Below are 17566 nucleotides of genomic sequence, written 5' to 3'. Positions count from 1 at the left end.
TAATTTGACCAAAAACTATTACTACAAAATAACATAATTTTTATATATGTTAAATGTTTATTAGATATTGACTAGAGTTAGCAACAAGTTGTAATATTGCTCTCCTTAGTTGGCATATGGGTCTAGAATCTATGGTTCATCTTTTATTTTTTAAAATATTCAAGGATTTTATGTTATATTCTTAAAATACGAACTTTGTTATAATTTACAACATTACCATTAATAAAATTAGTGTCTTTTTCGTGTTTTTAGAAAACCGAAAATAAAAACTCAACAATTCTCAGTCTTTTGTTTTAAAAATTGTAATTTTCAAAATAAATTTTAAAAACAGTTCTTAAAAATACACCTTTCAAACAAGTTTTTGCTTTTTAAAGTTTTAAAAATAAAAAAATTTAAACAATTTTGAAAAATGAAATCAAACAGGCTCACTCTTTAATTTTTATTGTTGCAATCTTGTCTCTTTTCTAACTTACAAATAAATAACTTATTAATAAAGATTCATTTGACGACTATTTGAATTAAAATTTGGAACTTGATAGTGAAACTTATCATAAAAGATTTAGAACTTAGAACTGTATGAGCATCTCAATAAAAATTTAATTAAACTCTTGGAATTTATGTATTACTCACACATATTTTCTCTCAAACTAATCATATAAATATACGCTCAAAAGTACGTTGGAGCAAATGAATACTTGAAATAAAATAATACTATTTTATACATTAAACCAAATAATAAAATAAAACTATTTTATACATTAAACCAAACAATAAAATAAAACCAAATTCATTTAATGTAAAACAAAACACAAACATGTACCCAAAAGACATAAATCTCTACAAAAATTCAACAGGAGAGCAAAACATAAAGCTGGAAACTAAAAAACTTGAAATACAACAACACACTAAAAAAGAACTTCTAATATAGTGGTATCTTTGAATAACCAAGTTTAGAACATAATTCAGCAATATGTTTAAAAACCATATTTTGGTTGGGTCAATGCATTCAAACTTGCACTTTCATGCTCACTTGGAGGTAAAAAGGAAATATCTTTCCAAGAAAACTGATCAGGTTGACGAATCCAATTCAAAATATCATCGTCAAGTTGATTGGTCCAATCATCAACATCAGCAAATTGATTGACTCGTTCATTAATAGGCTTAACCTCTAAATCATCACACTCCACAAGTTGACAAACATTAATAGGCTTAACCTCTAGATCATCACACTCCACAAGTTGACAAACATTAATAGGCTTAACCTCTAAATCATCACACTCCACAAGTTGACAAAGTTGGTTTGTTGATGAATTTGGAGGCAAATCAACGTCATTAGTTAAATCCACCATCTCATAAACATCATCAAGTGGTAATTCCATAGGATCATGGATGTATTGTTCCATTTGAGGGATGCTTTGAATGACATTGATTTGGCTTGAATTTGAGGAGTCAACACTCTCTGGAACCATATTTTGCATGTGAGATGTGTTATGCAAGAAATTAGTTTCAATTTCTTGGATATTTTTCATCATGTTTATTTTTTCATTACAATCTTGAACCTTAGCATTTATAGTTTCCATGAAAGTTGTAAGATGCTCCACTTGCATGTTATTGAAAGATGGATCCCAAGTTGGAAACTTGTTCCTCGATATAGCTTTTTTCACTTTTAAAATTTCAGCTTCAACGATTTCCTTCTTAATTTTGAAGTAGTCTTTGATATCAAAAATCTTAGGAGATGTTCCAATCTTTTGATTCTCATATTCTTGAAGCATTGAGTTTACAAGTGTAGGGTCTTGTGGCCATATTGTTGGCGCAACATTACCATCACCATCATACACAATCAAGCAAGCTTTGGCTCCAGACTTGATAGAAAAATCAGAAATTTTTTTTGTTAATCCGTTTTTTCTATTCATAAAAGTTATTTTGCGAACTTTTTCATTATTGATGTTTTTTATGGCTACTTTTGCACGCCCCATTCTACAAATATCAAACAAAAATCCAAAAGTTAATTAAAAATATTAATCAACAAATTTTAACATGTTCTCGTGATATAAAATTAAATCCACAAAACAATTTTATAATAATAATAATATCCTTTCTTGTTGAAATATTTAAGAATTCATATCGGTTCTTTAATTTGCCCCTTTGTATTTATTTTGATGTGAACTTCCTTAACACAAGATACATACAAAAAATTAAACAAAAACAATACATCATAATTGGTCTCATATCGTGTAATTAAATCTTGAAAGAAATTTTATAACAACAACAACAATATATAGTACATCTTCTTACTAGAATATTTATAAAAATATATACATTATAAAAAGAACCCATCTTAATTTCTTAATTCTTTTTTCCTCTTTAATTACACAAATCTTTAACAATATTGTTATAGTTCAAGTTACAACAACAACAATATAATACGGCTTCTTACTAAAGTATTTAGAAAATATATATATGCTTAAAAAGAACTCATCTCAATTTCTTATCCTATCAGTATGTTGTTTTCCTCTTTAGTTACATAAATCATTAACAAAAAATTTATAGTGAAAAAAAACAAGAATCTTAAAAATACCTCTTTTACTAAAATATTAAGAAAATAACCCATCTCAATTTCTTAATTCTCTTATGTTATTTGATTAAAAAATAAATAAAAACAAAGATAAGCTGCGAAAAACAAGAACAATTTTTCCTTGCCATAAAAGACATATGCCTATCACTATGTGTAACATCATTACCGGTTAAAAATAAATTGTTCTATCAACAAACATGTTCAAATCATAAAAATAAAAAATAAAAAAATAAAAAATAAAGTAATAGAGGAGATATCACAACAAGTATAAAGGTAGAAAAGGTTGACACTTGAATGGTTCTTTACACAAAAAGACAATGAACATATATATATAGAGAGAAGAAGAACAAGAAAATAAACATTATCAAAGATAACAAATACTTAAGAACAAAGAAAAAACAATGGTGTTTAAATATAAAATGCAAAAGTTGTAAGATCAATGTTTGTTACCTTAATGGTTGTTGATTTCTCAAGACTCAAACTTTTGATGGAATGGATGCTGTAATATTCAACAAAGAAGTTAATGGGAAGTTTAACAAGAGATAAATTTATAGAAAGGAACGTAACTTGAGTTTAACAAAATCTTTTTTTTTTGTGCAAGATTTTTTTTTTTTTTTTGTATTGTTAAAAATATACATACCATAATTTGGAAAATAAAATCAAGGGGTAAGTTTTTTTTATTTATTTATTGTTAAAAAGTTATATCATTAAAAAAATCCTTAAAGATTTTGTTAGAATGTGTAGATTTTAAAAAATTATTATAAAATTTTAAATGATATTTTATAATAAAAATTGAAAATTCTCTTTAATTGATTTGTAATATAAGATTTCAAAATATTTTAAAAATCTATAATATTTAATGACAAAATATAATAAATATATTAAACAGTTCTAATAAATATATTAAACAGTTCTAATAAATATATTAAAAAGTAGTAAGATATCACTTCAAATATCAAAGTTACAAAAGGTTGAGACTTGAATGGTTCTTAATGAACATATAGAGAAAAGAAGAAGAACAAGAAAACAAACATCATCAAAGATAACAAAAAAAAATTATTAGTGTTAAAAATTTACATACTATAATTTTGGAAATAAAATCAAGAGCTAAGAATTTTTTTTTTTATTGTTAAAAAATTATATCTTTAAAAAAATCTTAAAGATTTTGTAGGAATGTGTTAGATTTTAAAATATTATTTATAAAATTTTAAATGATATTTTATAATCAAGAATTGAAAAGATTCTTCAATTGTTTGTAATATAAGATTCAAAATAATTTATAATCTATAATATTTAATGCAAAATATAATAAATATATTAATCAGTTCTAATAAAGATATTAAAAAATCTTATAAATCCATTAAATCATTTGAAATCTTTAAAATCTTGATGTTATAAATCCATTAAATCATTTCAAATCTTATAAATCCATTAAATCATTTGAAATCTTTAAAATCTTGATGTTATAAATCCATTAAAATCCAAAATATGAAATCCTAATTATGAAAAATCTTTAAAAGTCAGTACATTCCTTCATAGCATTTTAAAATTTTCAAGATTATTTTTTACTAAAATAGTCTTTAAAATCCTAATCCAATAATACCCCCTAGTTTTAAGGATAAAACTATTTTAAGGGAGATGGTATTGTATAATGACTTGTATTAGTTAGTAGTGTATTAAGACAATTTATCTCTGAATATAAGCACATTTCAATTTAATAGGTGCATTTATTATTGTTTTTCGTTCATACCCTTATTAATACTACTAATTTATCTTAGAATATGAAAATCAAGTTTAACACATTTTAATACAAATATTATTTTAAAAATATTAAAACATAAAATGAGTTTAACTACTCTACCAATTTTTCTTAATAAGAGTTAAAAAACAGTGTGTGTTTATAATAAGGGACATAAGTAGTAGTTGTGCTATGAAAATAATTATCTATACGCTAAATTAAAGTACAATAGCCGATATTGATAAATAAGTGAAGTTGCCAAAGAGAAGAAGCTATCGACGAATTAATGACGATAGAGCGGAAAACCTTCGTTAATGTCGATTTTTAAATATGGTAACATTTTCACATTGAATAAATAAAAATCTCAAAATAATAGTATCTTTGTTCCTAAATTTAAAGACTCTGAATTTTTTATTACAGTAATTACTATTTTTACTAATATATTTCTAATTAATTTACATCTTTTTCTCCGATTACCAATAAATATTCTAATAAAAATATTAATTAATTCTCTCTGTTGATTTCTTGAAAAATAAACCTGTAAAAACAACATCAATAATTAACAAATTTAAAGAAGTTGTAAGTACAAGAAGTTGTATTTAAGTTATGAAATTGTTACACTAAATAAACTAGTCTTTTATGCTATACTCTACTCATGAGTTTAAGTCCAGTGGTCATGATTAAAAAAAGTTAGTATTGTATAAAAGAATCTAAAGAGTAGTATAAGTTCCCTTTTCATAAAAATAATGTTCTTTAAAGTAATAGGACCGTTTATTTTCGATGATATTGATATATTAATATTAAGCTTAATACTGGCCCAAGAAGACAAAAAATGTCATCACTCATCATCGACCTTCTACGGCAAGCAAGCAAGCCAAGCCATACTGCTTGTAAAATGGTTACTTATATGTGACATCAATCAAATATCTTATAAAATGGCATTGTAATAAAATAAATAGCCAAATGCATATAATATAACTATTGTAGTATATAAGAAAAGTTCTTATGCTTTAATCACTCTAATTTAACTATTGCCACTCTTATCTAACTAATTCTTATTGAGTAAAAACAACAAAATTTAACTAATTTTATTTCATTTAAATGCACTTTTAATTATTTTATTTTATTCAAAATAAAGTTTTTATTCTCTTATTTTTAAAATTAATTTTTTAGTTCCTTAATTAATTTTTTAAATTTTTTTAATCTTCTACTATTTTTATGATATGATACTCTTATCGATGATGAGACATTTAAATAACAATTGTGAATTGGATAAAATATTTTTTTATGTCATTATTGTTATAATTAATTTGATTTATAAATTAAAATATTAAAAGTAATTTTATTTTATTTAAAAATTTAAAATATTTAAATAAAATATTAAAAATTATTTATTTTATTCAACAATAATTTAAAATTTTAAAACATTTAGAAAAAATATTTTTATTTTTATTTTTAATATTTTAATATATAAATAAAATAAATAATAAAATTAACTACAATGAAATTATTTTATCTAAGTCACAAATGTCACATAATAAAAAATGGTGGGGTTCTTAATTCCTAGTTCAAATGAGAAATGTCGATATGGTTAGATTGAACGTTTTGTCACGGATTCAAACTCGAATCTCATAGTTGTGTGAATTAATTATTGAAATTTATCATCTTTTCTAAGATAAAAAAGAATGATAAGAACCAAAAAATTAATTTTAAAAATAAAAAGATTAACAGTTCGTTTTGAACATAATAGAAAGATAAAAAATACACTTAAATTTTTTATTTTAGATATTATATTTTTTCTTTGTTTAGTCAAATCAAAATTTAAAAAAATTATAGATGATCAATCAAATAAAAATAGGTACATTGGAGTAACTCTAGGTGCATATTCTTTCAAATAATTATTTTTGGGATTTTGTGTTCTTTACTTTTCATTCACTGTATTGACCATGTATACCTTTCCTTTTCATTCTATTTTCTGAGTTAAAGAGAAAGAAAAGTAAAAAGAAGAAAAGAGGACCATTTTATTCAGTCTTCCAAATGACTTTTCCTAATACGGCCACTTGTATGTAGACAACCATGCCTTCCTTTTTTCTTTTCTGCGTTAACAATTATGACTAAGTATCACTTCAATTATTTGTCAAAACAAAAGTATCACTTCAATTATCTTTGTTTAATGATTCTTCATGTTACAAGGTTTGTACTTCAAATTTATACTCTTATATTATTATTTATAAATTTCTAGCGTAATACATTTTTTTTTGTGGTTGAAATAGTTTTAGAGTTGGAGATGTTTATCAGTCCAAAATAAAAAAGACTTTAAATTTTGTTTAATGAAATACATATAGTTAATCTCTCGTTGTCAAAGGGGAGCACAATAATTAAATTTACACAGGGGTTTAATTTGATATTCCTTTTAGTCATTATTACAAGCAAAAACATAGTCTAAAATCTTAGTCACTATTATAAATAAAAGTTAATTATTTCTGATTCTATTAATATTAGTATTTGTAATATACTTTTACTTTAATAAAAAGATATTAATGTCGATAGTCGAGTGTTTGACTATTGCACCGTTAAAGTAATTATTTTTTATCATAGTTCAACGGTGGAATAGCTTGTTGATGGTAGCAGCATCTACAGTTTTGTAACCATGTTGAAGGAAAGCAACTAAATGCCCCCACTATTCTAGAAATGACTTGGTGATGGTTATCTTGATATCGAGTCTCTTCTAGCTTAAACAATAGTCTCAATTTCAAATTCAACTCTTAAAAAATACAGTAAAATGTGAGATAGAACAAAGTGAGATAGTACGAAATTGAAGAGAGCACTGTATTAATGTATCTCAATAGTTCTGTAAAAATATAATGAGAATAAATCATGCAACATTATTTAACAATAATACATGTTGGTATCATCTAAAGATGAATTTTACAAGAGAAATCCCAATGCTTGAGAACATCATGTGTTCAATCAAATATGGAATTGACCATGCTTACCTCTATAAATTCACATCTAAAAATTTTAAGCCTCTTATGGTGATTATGTTATTGGGATCAATGGAGGAGTACTGGCCGGACACCTTTGTCTGCGTGGCCTTCGAGTCGTTTTGCCCCAACCTGTTAAGCTCCTATCCTCCAATGCAACATCAATGTTATTGAGTTGCTGCACCAAAGTTGTGCTGGTTTCATTCGTAGCCGCAGGTGGCGAGGGAGAGGGTGTAACCTGCGCTCGCCGCCTCCCTCTCCCACGACCATTCCTAGACGAGTTTCTCCGAGTTAGTCCTGATTGCCATGAATGACCTGTTGATCTCATAATCCCTCCAAATGTCTGAAGATCTTCTGTTACTTCATGCCTTGATAGTGATACAATTCCCGGAAGAATGTCCCTTTGGAAGTCTCTCTTCTGCCTCCCTCTCCTTGCAGGACCCTTTCGCGTTCGAGTAGGTAAAGTACTAGTTGTTTCTTCCACTTTGAAGTTTTCCGGAACAAGAGGCTTTGGCATGTAGTCTTCTTCCTTTGTTTCCTCAATTTTCAATGTCATGTACTCAAAATAATCAAATCTTTTGGAGGAAGACTCCTCGTTATTGTCCTCACAGTCTTTTCCCCTCGAATCATCGCACTTGCTCTCGAGATTATCTTTACACAAGGAAACTACATCTGCAAACCAACTTAGTGGATCCAGCATTGGACTTTCTGATGGACTATCGATCACATGATCCACTTGATCACAAGAAAGAGACGAAAGGACAACAATTGCTTCTGCTGCATTGCTCACAAGTTCATCATCCTGTGGATTTTCGGCAGCATCTTGCAGAACTTGTGGTGATGCAAGAGAAGTTTCAAGCTGCTTTTCTTCTGCTATGATATCGTCCTCTGACTCAGGAACAGCAGGGGCTTCAAGATCTATCTCTGCCTTCATTTTTGAATTGGCACTGGGTATAGTTGTGAAAGATCCTTCATCCTCACTCATACTTAAGTTCAGATCAATTTGATTTCTAGAGTCTGCATCTGCTCTAGGAGATGTTGTCTTACTAACAACGGTTTCGGTGAATCCTTCTTTGTCAAACTCAACATCATTAGCTTCACAAGGCAAGTTCATATCAAACATCCGGTTTTTGGGAGAAGTGATTGAAGACAACTCTTTCTTGGGAGAAATATGAGACATATCGAATATCGGAACACCGAGAATTTTCTTATTACTCGAACTTTCACTTACCTCATTCCTCCTTTGATCATTAGAACACGAAACCGATGTTAAACTCTGCATAAATTTTCCTCTAGGCTCCTTTCCAGTTTCACCTTTCACGGACAGCAAAGCAGTGTGAAAAAAACTTGTCTCTCCTGCAGTAATCGAGCTTATATCGGTATTTTGTACGTTATTCTTACAAGTAGTCTTCGCTCTAAGCCAAGACAATGCCGCATCTCCATCCATTATCCCAACACCTGACCGAGGAACTGTGTTGTTACTGAATGAACCGTTAGAAAGAATCGCATTTAAGTCAATGTCTTTTCCAGACTTCTTCTCATTGCAATTTGAATTTGAACCCTCATTGTATTTTGTTGAACCATTGTTGATGAAATGTTCAGGAATTAGCTTCCTATCATTATTATGATTCAGATAGTCATAGCTAATTGAAGACATGTTCATAGATGGTTCCTTGGAGCCAGACGAAGACCCGGGATAAAACCCATTCCGCAATGGTGCATCACATTGAATACCTGGATTAGGCTTGGGATTGATATTTAAAGGCCAAAACTCTTCCAATTTCCCATTACTCTGATGTGACTGAGAATTCATATTGATGGCACCTGACGCATTAAGACACGGAGGTGTCTGAACTGACATCAACTTCTGGCTTAGGCTGCAACTCGCCGTTCCCCAAGTAGCGGAAGAATGAGACCAAGACTTTGATAAATCATAAGAAGGAGTAACTGGAATAAGATCAGGTCTGTGTAATGGTAGAATAGACTCGGGATGTTTATTAACCGAGTATTCGTGATTTCTTCCACTGACATGTAAATCACTAACTGTCTTTTCCTTCCACATATCGGCCTTGCTTTGACCACTGAGAGAATCAGACACAGGTTCATGAGCTTTGCCATATGAATGTTGCATTTTTTGGGAAGATAAAAGTGATTTCTCCAGTTTGAGGACTTGAGGCACAGGCTGTAGGTTGCTTTTAGCATGCCCTGTCAACATAATACACGTGATTTTCATCGCATAAAATTTAATCAGATGTCAATATTATCAATACTCGATCCCACCACGTGGGTCTGGGGAGGGTAGATATACGCAGTCTTTCCCCAACAAGCATACAGACAATTTCCAATATTTGAATCTGTGACCTCTAGTCTCCAGGTCACAAGACAGCAACCTTACTGTTGCGCAAAGGCTCACCATTATGATCCAATTTTACAAAATGATAAAAAAGTTCATGGATCATTAACAAAATCACGATAAGACATGTGAACCGTAACTCATTATCATTTTTTTTTTAAATGCTAATTTTGCTACCATTTCTTTTAGAATCATATCAAGCAATCAGTGGTAAAATTGAATATGCCTAAACTAAAAACAGCTTATTTTCATGAAAAAAGAAATTGAAACAACTCAATAAGAAGCCTAACCTGCTTCAGCCACTGATGGAATTATATCTTTTCCGTTCCCATTATTCTCCAAGTATCCATTATTTCTAGCCCAACTGTCAGTTCCATGACACGAGTTTAGCAAACGTTCCCTCGACAACCCGGAAAACTGTAACTTTTGTTTGGCACTGGCAGTGACATCGACACATTCAGTTGTGGCACAGGAATTACTCAGAACGTGAACACAAGGAGAATCATATGTCTCATCGACTTGAATAGGTTCGTTTAAGTCGGCCAAACCATTTATTCCCCTTAAAGACTGGTCTGATCTTAAAGTGTCCTGGCTACGAGTCTTCTTACCATTACAACCAAAAAGTTTCACATCATCCTGTTTTCCATTTTTACAATTTCTATCAGGAAGAAATAACGTTGAACCACTCGTCTTTTCATCACTGATCTTTTCACTTTCGTCGGTATCAACGTACTCATCGGCTGGGAGCTGAAGGTCAAACATTTTTCTTCTAACCTTTGAGGGTCTGGAGGACTCAAGCACTCCAACATCTGGGGACAGAAAGGGACCGGCATTGTTGCTTATTCCTTGAATAGAGCCTAAAGGAGAATGAACCCCACCTGCAGCACCTGAAACAGATGTTTTAGCATAAGCCGAGTTTCCAACAGGAAAGCCAGAAACATGCCATTTTCTTCCCTCTTCTGTTGTTATTTGAGATGTCAAGGGACCTGTACATATTGATGCCTCGACCGGTGTCTGGTTTCGATGTAATTCTTTCCTTTTGAAATCATTCATCAAATCCCTTTGTATTCTGTATAATCGGTGGAGTTCGTAAACCTGCTTGACAGTACACGGTTCTAAATTAAATCAATAAGTTCACCAATTATGGTTTACAAGACGAAATTAACGACAATGAGAAAACAAAATTAACAACAACAAATCAATTACACACACAAATATATTTCGATTGGTTAATAAGACATTATCACTAATTAAATTCCCCTCACACAAAACACAGATCATTTAAGAACACTGGACTACTTAAATTCCCCTCACACAAAACACAAATCATTATAACAGTTATTTGACAATATTATATACTAAACAGAATATTGCAGAACAAAATAAATTTCTTGAAATTCCACTATGCTTTAGCGCCACTATAGCTGCTATTAACAACACTGGACTAGTGATAAAAAACGAGTCAGAAAGTAGGAGCTTCATACCTGATTCTTAAATACAGCCTCATGTTCAAGCATCATGCGCTTCACAACATCCTTATCATGCACAGAACAAACATCTGTGGTGGAACTTGGAAGATAATTATCGTAATACTTCCCATTTTTCAGTGTTTTATCGCCATAAAATAAAGGCCAGCCGCAACTGCTGGATTCCTCATTCAGATCTCTCATTGAGTAATATCCTTGTAAATTCTGAACCTTGGTTCCCATTCCTGATAATTGATCACAGTTACATCGAAATAAGTACTGTTATCGCAAATTAACATTTACTATTGTTGATTCGCATTGAATGCAATAAACACGAACAATGAGCAGACAACATAGGAAATGTGTATGAAACATTTAAAGGCGACAAAGTTTGCAATTTTCATTATCATACCAAAACAAACAACAACAGTCAAAAGGTATTCATAATTTCATAAAAGCAGCATAAACACAGGTAGTTCTAATGTCAATGATTTTAAATGCATTCAAATCAACCATACATCATCAATTAATCTTCAGCATGAGGAATTTCAAACATCTTTGAGAAAAGTAATCAATAAAAATGAAAAATACCTCTTGAACAGTAGAGAATTTCTAAACCAGCACATCATAAATACATCCACAATTCTGAGTGAAACAAATATTGAAGGAGACTAAATTTAATCAAACAGATCTAAAACAACAATTATCTCAAAACAAATGTTTTCAACCAGAAGAAGCATTTCAAATACTAAAAATTAATCACTAAAACACTTCATCAACAAAATTCAAAATAATAATAATAATTATTATTATTATTATTATTATTATTGTTATTATTATTATTATAATAAAAGAAAAAAAAAAAGTAGTTATGTCAAGAAGTTCAACAACAAGAACGAAAGCACTCAAAACAGAACAAAATATAAAATACTAAAACAATAATCAACAAGTGAAATAAAAAATAAATATATATGATTAATTATACAATTTTTATTATAAAAACAAAATCAGAGAGAGATATAATTAATAAGAAAATTTACCTCAAAGCCACATCCTGTGAACAGTTCCACCTTAAGAATCTCACATGGATTCTACCATTGAAGATAGTACCAACACCAAGAGAAGCAAAAAGGAATTCAGGGCCTTTTAGAGTCCCACTATTTAAAGCTAAAAAAGGTAACTTATACTAAAAAACAAAAAATAATAATTTATTATTATTAAACAAATAACAAAGTGGGTGTTGTTGCAACGCCATTGAAGAAGCTTAGATCGTCATCAAGTTCAAGAAAAATGGAAGATTTCGATCTACTGGGCCACCCACTTCTCTCTCTATATCTCTCAAAAAAAATAATACACACATAAAGAGAAGAGAAGAAGGAAAAAAAGAATGAAGCTTTGATTTTTTTTTTTAGAGAGAGAAAGAGAAAGAGAGAGAGATCCTAGATAAGAATTCTTCACACAAACAAACGAGCTTCTAAGAACAGTGACATGAAATTTGTCAACATCCGGTCTCTTTTTATTCTCTGCTTTTCCATCACTCCTCTCTCTTCTTTCCTTTACCATTTATATGTATACAAATATGAATAAATAATTAAATATTACTTTCTTAAAAATAATAATAAATATAGAAACAAAAATAATTTTACTATATTATTTTTATTTAATCATTGATATATTTTATTTGTCATAGATGAAAAATATTAACTTATATGTAATAGATATAATATTAATTAGGTTAAATTACATTTGCGGTTCTTTAACTTAATTTTAGATAACGTTTTAGTCATTTATCTTTTTTTTTTCTAAGTTGTCTTTATTTTAATTTTAAGTGACAATTTGATATTTTATGTTTTAAAATGTCAACAATGTTATTCTTTTTTTTTATAAAAATTCAAAACAATCATCAAAATTTTCAACCAAAACCCATAAAATTAATAATCATCTTCAATATAATGCAAATTTTATCAAATCCATAACTAGAATATTCAAATAAACTCATATTTTCATCTCCAACAACATCAAATAAAGAATGAAAATATGAGTTTATTTCAATATTTAAGTTATGAATTTGATTAAATTTGCATTTTATTGAAGATGATAATGAATTTTATGGGTTTTGTTTGAAAATTTTGATGATCTTTTTTAATTTTTGTAAAAAAAATGACAATATTGTTGATATTTTAAAACATAAAATATCAAATTATCACTTAAAATTAAAATAAATGACCAATTCGGGAAAAAAAAAAAAGATAAATGACTAAAAAGTTACCTGAAATTAAGTTAAGGGACCGCAAATATAATTTAACCTATTAATTATAAAGTATGATTTAATACAAATAATTAAAATTATAGTAAAATTCTATTTTCATCTTCAAAAAGAATGTGTTGTTATTTTAATTATCGAAAAAGCACATTGTCATTTTAGCCTTTGACTAAGTTATAATTTTAAATTCATTATCGAATGATTAAAATAGTCTTTGAAAAATATAACTTACCATTTTTATAGTTCTTAAAAATACAACTTACTATCAAACTAATATATGATTATTATGACGTCATAGATTAAATTGATTGGCGTTTAAATAATATAATCTTACACTTTTTATAACTAAAATAATTGTTTAGTCTTAAAATGACTAAAAATAATAGTTATTTTAGAACTTGTAAATGTTATAATAATTATTGTCGAATGGAAGGAATATTATTATTACTTTTTATTTATTTTTACATTTTTATTAAATTTTATTTATCTATTTTTCATCACAAAACAAAAAACAAAAGAGCGTTTGATAGATTCTCTCCAACTTTTCTCCTTTTGCTACTCATTTCAAAAATCAATTATTATATATATATTTTCTATAAGATAGCATTCAATTATTATATATTAAAGTAAATAAAGATAACAAAATCTAATAATAAATGTCCCTATTATTAATTTTGTTAGATATCATCATGTGTATATATAGTAGGGTTTAACTATTCTGGATAAAGATTTACACAAACTATAATTTATATATTATTATAATAATATGATGATGTAATATTATTTTTGGCTTCAAATAAAAAAGATGTAATATTATTTTAAAAATAAATATTAAAATAAGATAGATATTTTTTAATAATCATGTTGTAGATGCAAAATATCTATTGTGCTTAATAATTACTAAAAGAGTAAAGTGAAATATTTTCTCGACCAGATTTACATAAGTTGATGTCGAAAGTCTTTTTTATGATGTGTACCACAATGTTTAAATTAACATTTGATAGATTTGATTGATAATATGTGTAAACCTTGTCTAAGTAATTAAGTTTATTTTTCCAGTAATAAAATAAAAATAACTTGCACGTTGATTAAGATTATTAAATATTACTTCCTACATTTTATAATAACCATGTTATTTAATTATTTTATATATATTAAGAAAAGTATATAAAAATATTTGAAAAAAATATTATTTTTGTTATATTATTTTTATTAACTATTAATTCATTATCATATTATGAATGTATACTGATAAAAATTTATGATTAAATTACATGAAAGATATTGTATTGAAAATGATGTAACTAATATTAATTACATAGTATACTAAAAAGAATATATATTAAAAATTGAAATGGTAAGTTATTTTGTGAAAAATATTTTTCTACAAATAAATTATTTATTATAAAATGAAAAAAGTAGTATTTAATTCTGTTAATTTATTTTAAAAGTTCAACTTTATTCAATAAATTATATTTAATTGCCTTAAAAAATGGTATTTAGTTTTTGGACGGTGAAAGACAATTTTGGTATACCTTCATTAAATTAATGATCAAATCGAACTTTTTAACTTATATATTTTATAACAATTTAGATGTGAAACAATTTGGATATATATCGCTAGGGAGGGAGTATATAGTAACAGTTAATTGTATTTTATTTTTTAAAAGTTAAAAGTTACCAATTAACTTGATTGTATTTAATTTTATATTTTAGTTCATCAGTCTTATAATCAGTATCATTTTAAAAAAATATTATCTCAAATTCATTTTTAGATCTTAAATGTCATTTCTAGTTATACTATTATACTAATCATATATATACTATAATAGTAGAAAATATTTATCAATTTGATAAAATTAATATTATTTTTTTATTTTTTATATTTCAAAATGTGTAAAATAAATAAAAAATAATATCTATTTTAAGAAGAAAAAATATATAAATCATAATTAAATTATAATTTAACTGATAAAATATTAATATTATTAAATTAAGTATTATATTTTGAATTCTAATATCATATCTCACAAAATGAGTTTTTGATAGTTTTATATCATTCTATCTAAAAAGATAGTAGATTTGTTTAGTGAATGTATGTGACTCCAACAATAATAGAATAGGCGTAACAAACATGACAAATCATATCTTTCTCGGTTGTTAAGGTTCGATTAGGACTAATTAATTGGTGTCAGATTTTTCCATCTGACTTCGAGGCATTTGAGGTAAAGAGAGTGAAAAAAATGTCATATTTTAAGGAGGTGTTTTAATTGGATAAACGGCAACATACAAGTGGGGCCCTCATCCAATGTTAGAAAGATGAGGTTGGTCAATGAAAATGCCCTTAAGAGAAGCAAGTATTTACAAAAATGGGATTTTGTGTGGGGTACTTTTAGGGTACATTTTACAGTGCACAGCTTTTGATTGGTGGAAGGATCCTGTGGCTCAGTGTAATTCGGCGAGTACTTTGATTTACTTTACCTCGTTGTACAAAGAAAGAAACAAGTGCAGAGGCATCATAGATTTTGATCCTCCCTTACACGTGGCTGCATTTATGGATTGGATTAGATTAGATTAGATTAGATTGGTTTCAAGAGAAAAATCATTCAATGGAATAATCTTTTTCATTTTATTAGGCAAAATTACATCCCTTGTCATTAGTTTAGCCCACATTTCAGTTTTTTATTTATTTATTATTTTCTCATTTTATAAAAATTAAAATATATCTACTTTAAAATTAATATATTAAAATACTCTATTTTTTTATTTATAAGAGATTGTAGGACAGAAATATGATTATATATTTTAAAATTTTATCTTTAAAAATTGTATTATAGAGATGGACCATCTACTGGTTTAATATTTTTTTTAATTTATTAAAAATAAATAAATAAATAAATAAAATAATAGATGATTGCATCCTCTGAAGCAAACTTCTAAAGTAAGGAAATTCTCAGTACATGATCATATAATTGTCCTGCGACGTACTGAAAGTTAAAAAAAAATTGATACATTAGTTTTAAAGTAGAGTATTTTAGAGTTTTTTTTTATAAATAAATAAAATAAAATAAATAAACAAAAAACAGAATATAAGTCAAGAAAATCCCCATATCTCATTTAGATAGTTTTATCTCTTACTTGATCTTTTTAATTAACTAAATCAAAAGAATAAAAGTATAAATTTTATATTAAAAATAATAAATTTTGAACCTTTAAATGTTGAATGTACAATTTTTAATACACTTTTTAATGTAATATTTTTATCTTTAGATGTTTGATAAATATTTTTAAATACTTGTTAGCATTTCTCTTTTAATTATATTTAATTTTTTAAAATTATATTAAATTATTCATATGGTTTTTTAAATTTAACAATTTTCTCAAAATTATTGCTATAAAATATGAAAATATAATTAAATATAGAAAATGTAGACAATTTTATTAGTCACTATGTATAGTCTTAATAAAATGGTCCGAATATGTTTAGAAATATAGACCATTTTATCATAAGAAATGTAGACTATTTTATTAGTCACATGTATAGTCTTAATAAAATGGTCCAATTTTTATTTTATTTTTAAGGCTATCCTCTTTCTTTGATGTATTTGGTTCGATATATCATTTTGTTTTCAATTTTTTTATATGATCGTTGAGATTTATCATATTAGATTGGATCGAATATATACGCCTCTAGTTCAACCATCTCTTTATTGTTCAAACCGATCTATATTAGCATGTTTAATTGAGATTTACCATATTTAGTCTAACAAATATATTGTAATTTGTTGTATCAAATTTAACTTTGTTTCCTTTTCAAACTGAAAGTAAAAAGGAAAAACAAAAAAGAATCAAATCATTTCTTATTTTAAAAGTTATTTAAGAAAAAAAAAAAAAAAACAACAGTTATTTTCATGTAAATATTCACAAGAAAACAAAAAGTTTAGTTTCAACACTATGTAAAAAGTTTTATACCATTAATAAATTATAATCAATATTATATGATTTTAGAATTAGTTATTATTGAAGTCAAATGCATTTAATGTTCAAATAATTATGATTGATTGATATGTAAAAGATATTTACAATGTTGGTATATAGTATTCTTTCTATCTCAATATAAATATTTCATTTGAGTCATGCACATGCAATTATTATTATTTTTAACAAAGTTGTACACATTTCTTAAA

General features: G+C 26.9%; 2 protein-coding genes across 2 annotated transcripts; both read right to left on the bottom strand.

Moving 5' to 3' along the window:
- Nucleotides 1–839: 839 nt before the first annotated feature.
- On the bottom strand, nucleotides 840–3112 carry LOC101509886 (uncharacterized). Its single transcript, XM_004490125.3, has 2 exons — nucleotides 3026–3112; nucleotides 840–1977 (listed from the first exon to the last, which is right to left on the bottom strand). The coding sequence occupies exon 2, from the start codon at nucleotides 1974–1976 to the stop codon at nucleotides 975–977; it is 1002 nt and encodes a 333-aa protein (XP_004490182.1). The 5' UTR covers nucleotide 1977; nucleotides 3026–3112; the 3' UTR covers nucleotides 840–974.
- Nucleotides 3113–7118: 4006 nt separating this feature from the next.
- On the bottom strand, nucleotides 7119–12639 carry LOC101493792 (uncharacterized). The gene is made up of 4 exons (XM_004490076.4): nucleotides 12157–12639; nucleotides 11135–11361; nucleotides 9941–10745; nucleotides 7119–9502 (listed from the first exon to the last, which is right to left on the bottom strand). The coding sequence occupies exons 2-4, from the start codon at nucleotides 11357–11359 to the stop codon at nucleotides 7353–7355; spliced, it is 3180 nt and encodes a 1059-aa protein (XP_004490133.1). The 5' UTR covers nucleotides 11360–11361; nucleotides 12157–12639; the 3' UTR covers nucleotides 7119–7352.
- Nucleotides 12640–17566: the final 4927 nt, after the last annotated feature.

The sequence above is a fragment of the Cicer arietinum genome, chromosome 2 (genome assembly GCF_000331145.2).
Source record: "Cicer arietinum cultivar CDC Frontier isolate Library 1 chromosome 2, Cicar.CDCFrontier_v2.0, whole genome shotgun sequence".
Lineage (NCBI taxonomy): Eukaryota > Viridiplantae > Streptophyta > Magnoliopsida > Fabales > Fabaceae > Cicer > Cicer arietinum.
Note: the sequence above shows the minus strand (reverse complement) of the source record. Positions and strands in the feature narration are given on the sequence as shown.

Coding starts and splice junctions, on each gene's coding strand:
- LOC101509886 (XM_004490125.3), bottom strand. CDS start 1,976: ATGGGGCGTGCAAAAGTAGCCATAAAAAACATCAATAATGAAAAAGTT.
- LOC101493792 (XM_004490076.4), bottom strand. CDS start 11,359: ATGGGAACCAAGGTTCAGAATTTACAAGGATATTACTCAATGAGAGAT. Junction 10,746..11,134: donor AGGCTGTATTTAAGAATCAG/GTATGAAGCTCC, acceptor ACTGTCAAGCAG/GTTTACGAACTCCACCGATT. Junction 9,503..9,940: donor TCCATCAGTGGCTGAAGCAG/GTTAGGCTTCTT, acceptor TTATGTTGACAG/GGCATGCTAAAAGCAACCTA.